The sequence below is a fragment of the Numida meleagris genome, chromosome 5 (assembly GCF_002078875.1).
Source record: "Numida meleagris isolate 19003 breed g44 Domestic line chromosome 5, NumMel1.0, whole genome shotgun sequence".
Taxonomy (NCBI): Eukaryota; Metazoa; Chordata; class Aves; order Galliformes; family Numididae; genus Numida; species Numida meleagris.
Window position 1 is genome coordinate 59,706,652 of NC_034413.1, and position 14,617 is coordinate 59,721,268.

At 35.5% G+C, this 14,617-nt stretch overlaps 1 protein-coding gene across 3 annotated transcripts in view; it reads left to right on the forward strand.

The window, feature by feature from the left end:
• PTPN4 (protein tyrosine phosphatase, non-receptor type 4) overlaps positions 1–14,617 on the forward strand; it is a 101,923-nt gene that overhangs the window by 70,299 nt on the left and 17,007 nt on the right. For all 3 annotated transcript variants that reach the window (XR_002439745.1, XM_021400096.1, XM_021400097.1), the window contains exons 14-19: positions 3,583–3,717; positions 4,606–4,764; positions 9,710–9,869; positions 12,568–12,651; positions 12,735–12,791; positions 13,989–14,145. Coding sequence is in view for 2 of the 3 variants with exons in the window: in XM_021400096.1 (XP_021255771.1) it covers positions 3,583–3,717; positions 4,606–4,764; positions 9,710–9,869; positions 12,568–12,651; positions 12,735–12,791; positions 13,989–14,145 (752 nt within the window). In the remaining variant the exon portion in view is untranslated. The remainder of the gene's footprint in view (positions 1–3,582; positions 3,718–4,605; positions 4,765–9,709; positions 9,870–12,567; positions 12,652–12,734; positions 12,792–13,988; positions 14,146–14,617) is intronic.

Consider the following 14,617-nt stretch of genomic DNA (forward strand, 5'->3'; position numbering starts at 1 on the left):
ATAGAAGTGAAAAAGTTCCATCAAGTCATGAATTGAGAGATTTCTTAAAGAACAGTGCTCTCTCTTAAAGTTCTTGCAAATATTCCAATTTTATTCAGCTCTGATGATATGTACTGGATGTGAGAGGTGTTTGTTGGTATGTGTTGGGTGGTAGTGCGTGGGCATCTCAGTTGGTCTGCATCGTTTAGTTGTGTTATGTCATTTCATCCCATCTGCTGTTTTATTGTATTTGATGTGGTATTGCAGCTCCTAAAACTATTTCTGATTTTGGGAGGCAGGTGAAGTTTTTGGTTTCTGTCCCTTCTCAGATAGACAGGACTTCTTCCAACGTTTTTAGGTGTGTCTCTGTAGAAAAAAAAAACAAAATTAACGTTGAATTTGAAAGCAGCTTTCTTTGTTAAGTAGCAGCCCCTTGTGATGGAGCTCAGTGGAAGCATCCAGAGTGAGTGGAATGCAGAATTCAGCATTTCAAGGCTTATTAAAGCATTTTGAAAGTTTTTCTCTGGCTTCTTTCCCCTCTCCCATCTCCTCATCTGCACAATGTTTTCAGGAAGTTATTGGAATATTGTAAGAAATTAATAGTACAGAAGAAATTTCCATGAGTATTTCACAATGTATCTTAAATGTTAATTAAAAAACATCAAAACTTATTGTTAGATTTCTAAGTGTTGGTAAGAGAACTAGTATGAAAAAGCCACAGCACTGAGAAGCTTGGTGCTGCAGTGTGGTAACTTTTTCTTTGAAATTTCTGCAAAGACAGGAAATAGAGGCAACAAACATGAGTGGGTGGGACTCTGAGGTTAGAGCTGTTAATAAAATAATTGAAACGAACCTTTGCTGATAAACGTTGCAGTTGCTTGTCGTGGTAGTAGTGTAATTTCTGAAAGATCAGACCCTATCCACAGTAAGAAGGTGAGTTTTCCTAGCATTGGATTAATTTGATAAGGAAGAAAGTGATGCTTTTCTCATTTCAAATGCATACTCGTTGCATAGATTGAGGAAGTTGATTCAACTTGTAGTTACAGGCTCAAGGTACGCTGTGGTGTGTTGTTTTTGAAGCAGTCAAAAATGACATTCTGGGGGGAAACATGTTTCTTCCGTGTCCCCATACTTCTATGTCTTTCTTCATAGTTTATTTTCTGTATAATGCAGGAAATAAAAGTGCCTTTTGCTGTTTGTGTCCATTTAAAAACAAAACAAAAACAAAAACAACACAAAACTTTCCTGTAGTCCACTTGTTTTTTTTAACTGATGATGAATAAGGTTCCATAAGTATCTTTACACGCCTGTCAGAAAATACTTTATTTTCAGCCCTGGGTTTACTTCAGTTCTGGTTGTATTATGTTTGTCTGCGTTTTCCCCTTGACTTATTCTCTGATGAGTAGAATTTACCTCTCAGTAGAGCTGTCTTTTGGTGCCAATGTGCTGGCTACAAACTTACTTCACAAAAGTCTAGCTAATTATAGCCTTTGATTAGTAAAAGATTAATGAACTGATAATATTAGATGTGAATTTCAATTTTGCTGGTTTCTTTTCATTTTAACTGCTCAGATTTGCTCTGTGAAGAAAAAACTTTGAAAGTGGTTTGGGTTGCTCACATTTTAAGCAAATTATGTAAATGAGAATGTTGGTTTAATTGACTTGATGTTGAACTAAGTGTTTCTGGATCACATTAATACTGCTTTAGTACAGTGATGCATTCATAGAATCTGAATGTCTTATTCCCCAGGAAATAAATAGTTTGCCTGTTTTCAAATGTTAGCATACTGCTAGATTTTTGTTCAGATGTAATAAGACCTAACTCAGTAGTATTTAGAACAGCCTATATTGCTTAACTCTCTGAAATTGGTCAGCTGTTATTTACCAAGTCTTTTGAGCAGCTAAACAGCATGCAATATGTGTTTAGAACTGCATGGGGGCAGAGGGAAGGAATAAAATAATAGTAAAAAAGAAAAAAAAAAATCCTTAAGAACCCTTCACACCCAGGTGTCTACTGCTTTAGTTCCAAACAACGTTGGCATTCTGTGTGTGAAGCTAGATTATTCAACATGACTTTTGGTTGCTTTTTCATTTAGACTGTTGGTAATTCTGAGGATAATCTACTTAAATTCAATGAAAGCCAACAACTTAAGTTCCATGAGAAGTAAAAATGTACTTGTAACCGAAGTTCTTGTTTTTCAGTAAGATGTAGTTTTGTGTGTCAGTAGTTCCTTATTTTCTCAAGGTTCCTTCTTTCTGGACTTGCACTTTCAGTAAATCTGGAAGGTGATAATATTAAAATGAAGATAAAGAGGAACAGTTACTATTATCCAGAGGACAACAAAGGCAGAAGTTATTTTTTGATATGGGTGTATGGAGTTGGGGAAAGAAATGGTGGAGAGCGTTATGCTGATGTAGTAATATGCTGTCACCTTATTATGCTGAGTTGGAAAGTAGAGGAGAATATGGTGATATAAATATGTAGAGGTGAATGAAATATTCACAACATGAAAGACTCATGAAATTGAGGTATCACTGGAATAAAAGGAAATTGAGTAATAGATGAGAAATTGAGTTGCATAGAACTATCAGAGCAGTAGAAGTAAATCCAAGGACATCTATTTATGGATTCTTTAAAAAAATTTTTGGTGTTGGCTGAAGAATTCAGATTTGTCTAGTTACACTAGGTTCAGATGGTTCAGGATCACTGAACCATCAAGTGTGATGCCACTAAGAAAAAGGTAGCCACAATTCATGGATGACTCATTTGGCAGTGCCTGGTATAAAAGGGAGAAGTTCTATTTCATGGGGTATTGCATGTATGGTCTCATCTGCACTCAAAAAATGTGAGAAACAGCAAAAAGGGAGAGTATGTGTTCTGCTATGATCAGAGAATGAGAAGAAAAACTTTTCTTTGTTATAAGAAACACTGGGGATAACGACCTTTAACCTGAAGGATGTTTCTGGTGCATAGCAAAATGGGGCCCGAAAGTTGCCCAGTAACAACTTTAAAGAGGATGATTGCATCTGCTTTATTGTTGTCAGAGCACATTCTAGAAGGAAATATGTCACTTAGATGAAAATCCCTGAGCAGTGGGCAAAGCCCAACAGCTTGGTTGCTGTGTTGATGATTACCTTGCTTTCTGCTTCACAGTCACTGGGAGGCTTTTCAGACAGATATTTCCACTATTTTGTTTTTCTGAGATGACTGAACAGTTTTGTTACTTAGAGCTTTTCCACCTCTTGTGTTCTTACATTTTGGTGAATATTCTGTTTGAGTCAGATTCTCTTTGAGGCTCTGGAATTGCCTGGTAAAGTTTTAACAGATTCCTTCTCCACCTTGCCTGCCTCCCCCCCAGCCAGCAGTACTGCGTGACTATTTGACTGATGTTCTTGTACAAAGTAGAGAGAATGAAATACAATATTGTGGAAAACACAGCATTGCGTATCTAAATATAGTTTTGCATTTTTACATTTCCTTTCTTGCATACAATTTTGGTTTCCTGTGATGGAATATCCAGAGTTTCGTTGTGGGGGATTTTATATAATCTTGTTCTCATCTCTTATAATTTCTGATCTGTCATTTTACTTTCTTCTTCTAAGGTCCCCCAGTAAACCCTTGGCACGGAAATTGATGAGTGGGATGGACTGGGAAGTAGTGAGTAGGAACTCGCTGTCTGACGATAGGTTAGAAACCCAGAGCCTACCATCACGGTCTCCACCTGGAACCCCAAATCAGTGAGTAGCATCACATCTCTTCCTAGAAGTGACTGTCTTCCTCCAAAGTGAGGGACATACTTGTGTAATGAAAGGAGTAATGCTTTATGGAGATTAAAAAGACTTCACAAAATTATGTACTGAATAGCTCTTTGGAACCTTTAATTCTACATGAGAAACTATCTGTAGGGTGAATTTTAGGTACTTTTCACTCAGCCTATAAGAATTGTAAAATATAGCATGCTACTTGAGTTTTCTCAAGCGCAGTTAAAACTAAATTGTTCACTGGGCTAAGGAAAAAAAAAATGAAATCTGACGATATTCTAGAAGAAATTGGTTCTTAAATTTTTTGGGGAAATTGGGATCAGAAATACTTGTGGATTTGTTTCCGTCGGGTTTTTCTCCATTTCTTTTATTCCTTTCAAAGCTCACTTCTCACATGTTAGAGCTTTCTGGCTTGTGTTCAGGAAAAAAATTGTTTCTTTTGGAAAATAACCATGTATGTATTAAATTTAAGGCTTATGATTCTTTCTAGTAGAAAGTGAGTGATGAAATGTTCCTCTTAATGAAAGAACTTAATGAATTCTCATTGAGTGGACTGTCCGTCCTGTAGCCTGTTCATTGTAAGCATTATCTTTCAGAGCCATTTAGTATTTACAAAAATAGTTTTTGAACACTTTCAAAAATAAAGTTATGAAGCATAGTATGTTTAACTGACAACATAATTGTTTCAGTGTTTTTTTGAAACATGAAGTTATTTCATAGAACTATATATGTGAACATATGCTTGCACTGAGAAGAAAAAGCGTTATTCTAGCTTCCCCAGACTTATTCTTTTGTATTGGTGTAAGAAGTGTAGATTAATAATTACATTAGTTTCACATTGTTCTACTATGTTTTCCCTTTTAGTCGTAACTCTGCCTTCACTCAAGAAGGAGCTCGGTTACGACCCTCCTCGGTTGGACATTTAGTGGACCACGTAGTTCACACTTCACCAAGTGAAGTATTTGTGAACCACAGATCTCCATCTTCCACCCAGGCTAACAGCATAATACTGGAATCATCACCGTAAGTTCTTTGATTGCCATGGATCTTTGCCATATATAATTTAGTTTTTAATGTTTGGGCTGGGGGAGAGACAGAAAATCTGATTTAAAAAAAAGGTGCCTGTTGTTAGGGACTGTTAGTGTAAGCCATATTAAAAATTAAATGATACAGGAGTGAAGTCCTCTATCAGACGCATTCCTGATGCAGGGTTGTTGTACCATTTGCCCTTGTTGTAATGTGACCATCAGTATTTGGATGTGGATGCAAAAGTTGGTTTTGGTAGAACCTGGAGTATGTTGTTCTGTGATACAAGTTTTGAATTCCCATGAGTTTGGAAATCTTGTTTTGTCAAGGCATAGAAGTCTGAGCTCTACAAGAGCTCTACATAGAAGTCTACGCTCTACCCCAGCCTTCTGAGGGTCTCTGTATACTTTGTTACCTTGTATATAATATACTGATGTTGTTATATTGCCTATTGCTGCAGAATATCTGTTTGTTTTTAAGAGTGCATTGTTGTCTGTTTTTTCCTGGTAAGCTGACTATGTACCATTTAGTAATGATCAAAATGCAGAATTGTATGTTAAATTCAGAAGGATAATTTAGATCTTCCTTTTTCATGCAGCAACTTTTCTTGATGGAAAAGTTGCCATCTAACTGACTATGAATTCATTTGTAATCAAAATTAATTATTATACCAGGTTACAAATTAAAGGTTTTGTTTGTAATTGTAGTGCACTTGAAGAAAAGGAATCTTGCAGGAAAGAACATTTTTCAAACGAACAAAAAAAAGTTACTCAAAGGTTTGAAACACTCAGAAAAAGTTAGTGGCCAGAGGAGAGATGAATTGGGAAAAGGAGGTGCATACTATACACCATATGAACACTGCTCCTATAACTGATATGTATATGTACATAGAATTCTAAGTTTATCTTTGTAATTTTACATAATCTCTGTAAGAAAGGAAATTGTGCAAATTGTTTTAAAACCATTTAAGAAGTACAAAACAACACATACACAGTTATGTTTTTTTTTAATAAAACTGGTGCATCTCAGGAAAAAATAACCTGGGAATGTATTCGGGATTTTTAGAACCTTCATTGGACCATACCTTCCATTTCAACAACTTTGCATAACTTTGGACAGGGCAATGGAACAAAAATTTTATTATTTTTGTAAAACAAGACAAGATTTTTAATAAGGTGCAGTAGTTATGACTTGGCCATCTTTTATTTGTTGTAGGAAAAATATTTTAACTTAATAACATAAATTTGCCTTTTCTTGGTGGGATTTTGAAACCTGTTTGTATGACTAGGGAGTCTCAAAAATTGAAACAGTGGTAAATCTCATTTCATGCTTGAATTTTGCTGTACTGAAGCCATGCCGTCACGTTCATTCCCTTCTAAGACAATCAAGTTATTTATGAGAAAATCTTCTTGAGCAGAAGAGTTACGCAGTAAAATAAGCAAAATTCCAAAATGTTCCTTTATTCATATGCCTTTATTCTAAATTGAGTTGTAGAATATGTTCCTGAATGTCCTTTGGATTTGTTAATTTAATACCTGGCTTCTTGTGCGAGTCACCATAGAAATGAGTCTTAAAAAGAGAGGAAGTGTTTTTGCAAATTAGTTACGCAGCTACGGGTGCTCTTTTCCTGGTTTGCACTTTTTTATTCCCTACTAGAAAAAAGTATTGCTTTTTCTATTCAGAAGTTCAAAAGTGGAATTTAATCTCCCACTATAATGAATTAGCATGAGATATTTTTAAGAATGAGGATATTGACTGTCAAAATACGAATCCTCAAAGAGTCTTCTGAAAGTTTCAGGCGATGGTATTGATTAAAGCTTTCATATTTATGAATAAAAGTAGCATAGTAATGAAATGTATATTAACCATATAATTAAAAATGATATTGTTTCACAGTCCAAAAATCTGCTACTTAAACATTTTGGCCCTTCTGAGTTAGAAGGTTCAAGTAGTCCATCTGCTAAGTTCTTGGAAATTTATTTATGGTGGATCAAACTTATATATGTAAGAAAGTAAGAGGAACTAGCCTGCCACTCAATATAGTGATCTGGTGAAATTTGGAGTCAATATAGCAAAAGAAATCAGAGCTCCAGTGTGGATTAGGAGATTTTTACTTAAATAATCCAGTCTTCAGTTCTGCCTTTTTGTCTTCAACTGCGTCTGTTATTCAGACCTAACTGAGCTCTTTCTGCTCATAGCATACTGAGTTCATTATAACCTTAACTTTGAAAAGCGCGTGATAAATATAGTTTAATAATCTTATGGGTATAGGTACAAAGTGTTTGCTTAATATATTAAAAGGTCAGACCGGATATCTGTAACAAAAATACACAGAGGTTGTCAGTGTGAGGTTTTATGGGTTATTTTATTATTATGTAAATGGATGAATCCAGTAACAGAGAGCTCCTTTGCCTGCCAAGCAGGCTGCTTTCATGGCCATTGTCTGAGCATTCATACGGAAATTCAAAGCTGACTGGGCAAATACAAAGCCATGAAGTTTTTGCCCAAGGCTTGATTGTTAGTTCTCACAATTCATTATGCTAATACATTACAGTGCTTGTCTTGCTGCTACTAAAATGCTCATCTAAGTTACTTTTCAAATCTTTTCTATAAGTTTGTATTTTCTTTGGGAATTTATTTGTGTTTGCTGACATACGCACAGACGTCTAGTCAAACATAGCATTCCATCTTTTACTTTTATCTAGATTCTTTTGTGTCTTCACAAAGGTTTTCTATTCCTTTTTTATTCCGTTTTAAACTCTCAGGAGTAATTGTTTTCAGGCAGATATGTAACTGTGTTGCCCTTGTCTTGAAAAGGATGAATAACCTGTGCCGGCCAGACCTGAATGTGTAAATACATAGGCAGCTGAAAAGCTCTGGGTGACCTTTGTAAGTGAATGTCTAAATAATTTATAGCTGCCTTGAAAAATTCATTCTGCAGATGCTGACAGTCATATTTTTCTCTCTTTCCAAAAAACTATCTTGAGAAAAGCTACTTATTGTGAAAAAAAAGCAAAACTTTTTAGTCAATTCCCCAAGGTAGTTGTGTCACAAAAAATATATATTTTTTATTTTCTAAAAGCTGAGATAAAGCAAAAACACCCAGCACAATATTAGGATTTTTTTCCAAAAGAATCCTGTCCGTATTTTTGTTTTCTAAAAAATAGCCTAAATTTTTAACAAATGAAATGGACAATGCATGTATTTCTTATAGTGAAATGTTCCTTTTCCCTCTCCATTGTCACTCATCCTGGAAGACGTTCGTTCCTTACTTTAAATCACCAAGACAATCTTGATCTTATTTTTCATTTTTTATTTTTGAAAACGTGTAGCTGGAGTCTGTCTTTCATTGCCTAGAGACGCGTTCTGCAACGTGGAATTTGATGTGTTACTGCCTTAGGTTTTCCTACTTGCAGCAACTTGAAATGCTGTACTCTCTCCTTATGAGTCTCCCCCAGTTTTCAGTTAACTGCAGCTAGCCTGGTAGTAACTACGGCAGCACTCCTCACACCAGAGGGATCTCGGGTATGATGAGTCAGTGCTGCGGCTTACAGATAACGGTAGGAGCAGGGTTCTATGTCTGGCCTGTGGGAGTGTCATTCCTTCCCTCCACTTGGAGATGAGTCAGTTCACCTTGTTGAACCAGCAGCGAGCTACCCAGGCTTGTCCAAAAAGTCGCTGTGTTTCTGCTTGTTTGGTAAGCTGGGTTGGCCAAGGAGGAGCACTGGAGCGATTCAGGGAAAGGGAGCATGAGGAGCAGATGGAAGAACGGCTGCACCCACTCTTAGTGGTAGCATTCTCGTACGTTTAACTGTAACCTGTAACTTCATTCCTTGTGGTTTTTGGATTTGCCACTAGTATCAGTGGGCTGTTGTCATAAGTAGTTAAATTACTTAATAATATCTTTTAATGTGGTTCATGGGGAGGAAGGAATGTATCCGTGTTGGTATTTAGCAGCTGGCATTCAAACGAAGTTAATGGGAACTATGTGCTAACTGCCCTTTTGAGCCTCTAAAAACGTTCTTAATTCTGAAGTACAATGCCACGTAATGAAAGATGAATCATATATTTATGTAATACAAATTATACAGTTAAGCTTTTATTCCAAAGGGACTAATAAAGGAAATTATCCATATTGCATGTAAACACAGGACTTTTTTGTTAATCTGCAGTACAGTGCTTGCAGAGCTGAACAGAAATAGAAGTTTCTGCAATTTCGTCTTCAGTAATGGTGTTAAAACTCACTGAAAAATGCCTGCTACATATTCCATTCTTACAATTACTAAAATACTGCACACAGTTTCAAGGGAAGTATCTTCGAGAGAGGAATAAAACCAAATATCCCATGAAATATGTGTTTATATATATACACGTAATTTTAAACTGAAAAACTTAATGCTGTCAACTCCAGTGAGCTTTGCAAGGAGCTGTAGGTGGACAAATGAATTGTTACGAATTTTCACTCCTTATTTCTAGATTGAAGGCCAAGAACTACTGTGGGAGCACTTCATTATAATGCTGTTGTCTGGTTTTAAGATGTACATTTCAGTCATTAATTTGTGGGAACTAAAGTAATTCTCTTATTGGGGAAAATAAGCGTTACATATTTTAGATATGTATTTTTTAGCTGGAGTGTACAGTATAAATATGATGAATTTTATAGTTTGTAAACACAAAAGGTGCTAGAAGCTTAGTTTGTAAAAGTGAAACTTACTGGTTCTATATTCAGTTGCTTTTCAAGAGAAAGATACTAACGTTGCCAAACCTACACTTCTATTCAACTACAGCAAATTTTTGAGATTCTAAAAATATTATATAGATATATTCAGGTCTCTAACTTGTAGTTTCACCAAGCAGTTTCTGCAGTTTATTTGGAATCCTTAAAGCACTGTCAATATCTAGTAATGTTTCCACTTAATACTTTTTGTATTTTGGTATTTAGATCTCAAGAAACTCCTATAGATGGGCAGCCTCCTGCATTACCACCCAAACAATTTAAAAAGAACAGTTGGAACCAAATTCATCATTCACACTCACAGCAAGAACTGGATAACCACATCAATGAAACGTTTGATGTTCCTGCATCACCTGAGAAGTCCACAGTAAGTTTTTTTGTCTGTTGTCACAAAATGACTACACTGGAATGGGTGTGCAAAACATTTTAGTCTTCATTATAATGCTCAGTTTGTCTGCACTTGTAAATGCTTCTATTTTTTTATTTATTTGAAGAGTCACTGTCCGTTTTAAAGAAGGCAATGAAGTTAACTACTGCTAGTCTGAAAACTTATTTAATCTAGCTTTTATCAAAAAGCTGACACTAAAACTTCCTTCAAGCTTCTAGAGTAGTTTTGTTAGGGGAGGATTTCTGAATCTACGATAGTATTTCTGATCAGAATTTCCAAGAGATACGTTACCAAGGGACTAAGGGCAAGGGTTGTGAAAACCTAAGCAAGTGTTTTTTCTTTCTTAGGCATGTGCTAGATGACTAAGATGGTCGGCTGATTATTGTCTGTCTAACCATTTCTATGATTTTTGTAATAATTTTTTTTGTCCTAACAAAGGTTTTCAGATGGCTCTTGGTTTTATACTGATATGGGACAAGAAACATTTTGCAGGATGGGAGAATAGTTTAACATTCGAATGTAACTAGTACTTCATAAACAGTTTCACCAACCTCACGCATTCACAATTATGCCAGCTCCCAAAATTTATATTTTAGAGATGCCTTAAGTTTATTTTAGTTCGTAATTCTGAACTCTAAGCCTAGGATGTCCTCTCAGACCTTGTTATAAAATTAAGATTCCCATAACATCCATACTTAATTTCACAGCTGGAGTTTTAATAAAACACACAGAAGTGAAACTTTAAAGTTATGGGCATTTTTGAAATGTCATGAAAAGTTTGCTTTAATTAAATCATGAGATAGTTTTTTTAACAACTTCGTCTTCTTTTCATGCTTACCTGAGTCATAGTGAAGTTCTGTTTTGAAAAGTAACTGCTTATCGAGTCATCCAGTATTCAGTTATCTGTACTAAATTGACAAAAATAACTTTCGGTAGTTTTTTTTTTTGAAACTCCCTTTAGTTCTCACACAGCTGTGTTGGTTTTGCAGAATGAGATTGCTTTTTCCGTGTGCCTTGTCATTGTGATTGTTCGCTAAGATCCAATGAGTTACATTCCTGCAGCCTTTCTTAAGGCAGTACCCTGTTGTAATTGAAGATATAATGTAGTCTGCTGATGGCTTTTTATTTTGGGTCCTAGAGAATGAGGAAGACGGCATGACTCTTACCTTTTGTGAAATTAGAAATTTAGGATTTGGAATGTATTTTCTTTTCTAATCAGTATACACTTCAGTTTCCTGTACCACTGAAGTCTCTTCTATTGCTCCATCTCAAGAATTTCAAGGATAAACCTCACCATTTTGACTTCATTAAGCTGTCAAATTTCCTTTGCCAGTTTAAGTAGGGAGAGCCCATACGATAGCAGGACAGGTATGGAGATGACAGCTTTTTAGTGCACCAGCAGTCCTTAAACATCCAGTCTGAGACTATGCAGAAGCGTTTGAAAACAGGTGTGGCCAGGAGTTTCCTCAGTCAGACAAGTTAATGATGATATGTAGTGTTCTCTCCGGATTTTTCATTATAAAATGCTCCTCAAAATTAGTTGTTAAAATGGGAAGTAATTATTCTTTTTTTTTATCTGAGGAATGGAATGGCACAAAGCTTGCCACACCTTGGTTCTTGTGCAAAATGAACAATAACCTCCTCATCAATATATCTTAGGCTGTTACTTTCCTCTCCTTCCCCAAATTTTTATCTTTTCATTCTTAAGAATGTGTTAGGAGAAGGTGTGGCGTGGTTTTACTTCAATCAAAAGCTTAAAGTGTGTGAAACCAAGTTGACTTTTTTTGTTGTTGTTTTGAACATTCATACCATTTGGGAATACTTGCTTTCCTTTAATAAATTGATGTTTTTCTTCCTTCCTGAATATGAATCTTATGCATTGTGTAGTCGGTATCTTTGAAAGCGTCAACGAAGCATATGTCTTTATGGTTTGGATGTGAAGTATTACTAGAAGTACTGGGTAGTATTCAGCTTGTGAAATAAATAACAATGTGGAACAAACTGAAAATCATTTCAATGACAAGAATTTGATTTTGCCAGATTACACAAGTATGCAGTGTTCCCCAGTCTAATGGTGGATCCTATGACAAGCTTTTTCTGATAAAATAACCAAAAAAACCTACTCAAATAGTCAGAGCTCAACAGAACTAATACTGCACTGTAGAAGAAATAGGACAGGGGATATAGAACCAAGATTCTATTGCTGAACTTGTCCCTGCTTACTACCATCGTACTGCTGTTGATAGGGGGAAAGAAAAAAGAAAAACCAACTCAATTTTCTTCTCTCTTTTTTTGTAATAATATATCACATTTTTACTGCAGGCTTTTTAGTGCAGTCTTAAGTAAAATGAATTTTAAATATTTCCACTTAGTAATTTGTTTTTCTTGAGACTGCTTGAAGCCAATTTGTCTGTTTTAGTATGGTTTCTTACTTGGAATTTGCTTTGACAGAGCACACTAGTGATTTAATTGTGTCCAAGACTTTAGGTATATAATTCTTTTTTCCTTCTGTGCAAAACTCAAGTGAGATGTTTGTGTTATTTGATGTTTTCTCAAGTGTCCAATAGCAATTACTTTATGAAGAAAGGGGAAAATTATTCTTTGCAATATCCTCAAAGACTATGCTAACTTCGAACAAAGAACAGAGTAATATATATGTATTCTTTGCTTTTACTAGCCCAATGGTGGTGTTCCCCATGACAATCTTGTTATGATCAGAATGAAACCAGATGAAAATGGAAGGTTTGGCTTCAATGTAAAGGTACAGTAGCCTATTCCTTTTGTGTTTCTTAAGCTCATTTTCTGGCTTTTATGATTTATTACAAATGTAATTTATTTTCAAAGGGTGGATATGATCAGAAGATGCCAGTAATAGTGTCCAGGGTAGCTCCAGGAACACCCGTAAGTTACCGACATTCAAACTAGTTGTTATATCTATCTTGAAGTACGTGCTCAATGCTGGTAGTTATTTCTTAGGTCTACGTGACGTATTTAATAAATAAAAAAAATAAAAAATATTTAATCCTCAGAAAAAATGCTTATTCTACTGCCAGAAAATTGGATCTGCAGATGTTCAGTACGCATTGCTTCTTGAGCTGTCATCTTAAAAATGCATACGCTTGCCTATTTTTGGTATAGGCATTAATATAATTTCATAGAAACTACATGCGGACCTTTCTGTTAAAAATAACTAAAACAGCAAACACAAACACCTCTTATTCCAGTGACAGAGCTGAATAAAGCCAAGATTAATTTAAAATCAGGCATCATGAGTCATTCATCAAGTCTGACTGTTGTTACTGGTGTTTGGTAGCTATCAATAGCGTCTTCAAAATAGGCACAATGTTCTGTCAGTTGATGACCAGAAATACTGACCTGTTATTCAGCTGGCTGAAGTCAGTTCTGCGTATGCATTTTAGAGTAGACAGTTTTGCTTTTTTTTTTTTATGATTAGAATTCTGGAAATACGTGCTGAGAACATGGTCTTAATGTAAATTATTATATCAAAAATATTTAATAGTATAAATAATTTTGACTAAATACTTCCAGTGACTGATTTGGTGATGGCATATGTTCTTTCACTTCATGGTTAAACTGTGGTATAATTATTTTTGTTTGTTTGTCTTTCTGGGATTATTTAGATTTGTGCGTTGACTTTGGTCCTTGCCTTAGCTTTGTCATTACAATTGTAGTATTTCATAAATGAAATTGTGAGATTATATGAAATTGATTTGGGCAATTTACTCTCTTCCCTTCTAAGATAAGAATATCTTGCTTTTTAGTTGCCTGCATGAAATTCAGACAGGGAAGGGAAGCTCAACCAAGCCTTCTACTTTAATGGGATGAGCAGAGTAACAGCAGCTGAAGACATGTTAAAATGACAGTCTCTTCCCAGTGACAAATCAGTTTGTTCATATGAATGGCACCATCTCATGCATTGTGCAACACTCCGATTTATCTTTTGAATACAATGCAGCAACCATAGCAACTTGGTTGTTACGATTCAAGTTAGATGAATATAGATAAAATTGCTATTTTAAGGTGACAACTTGGAAATGACTCGCTTAACACATTTTTATTTTTTTTTTAACATTGCAGGCTGATCTTTGTGTCCCTCGTTTGAATGAAGGAGACCAAGTTGTACTGATCAATGGCAGGGATATAGCAGAACATACCCATGATCAAGTTGTTATGTTTATTAAAGCTAGCTGTGAGAGACACTCAGGGGAACTTGTGCTCCTAGTTCGACCCAATGGTAAGTGATTCCTACCTAATGCAAAAAGCAAACAAACAAAAAAGGCAGCTTGTCGTAATTTGCTGATCTTCATTTTGTGCCCTGGGATAGAATGCTTATCTTTTAGAAAGAACTCATTTCCTTGTAAGTGAACTGCAGCAACGCAGCCTAAGTGCAAATCTTAACTGATCCCATTCTCTGAGGAGCTGTGCATAACTAGGTATAGCTGATTTAAAGCCTGCTCTCACTGTCACTGATGTTTAAAAAAAAAAAAAAAAAAGTCCAAGAAACGATATGCATGTTGAATGCAGTTTCTGAGGCTACTAGTTATTCCCTTGAGGAAAAAGAAAAACAAAACCACAAAAAACAGTAACCCAGCATTTGAATGGCTCTGGAGTTCCATATATGCAAAATCCTTCCATATGTTCTTAAAACAATTCAGAACAACTGGTTAGATTTCTACTTGATGAGACTTAATAGAAGGAAGTGCTAA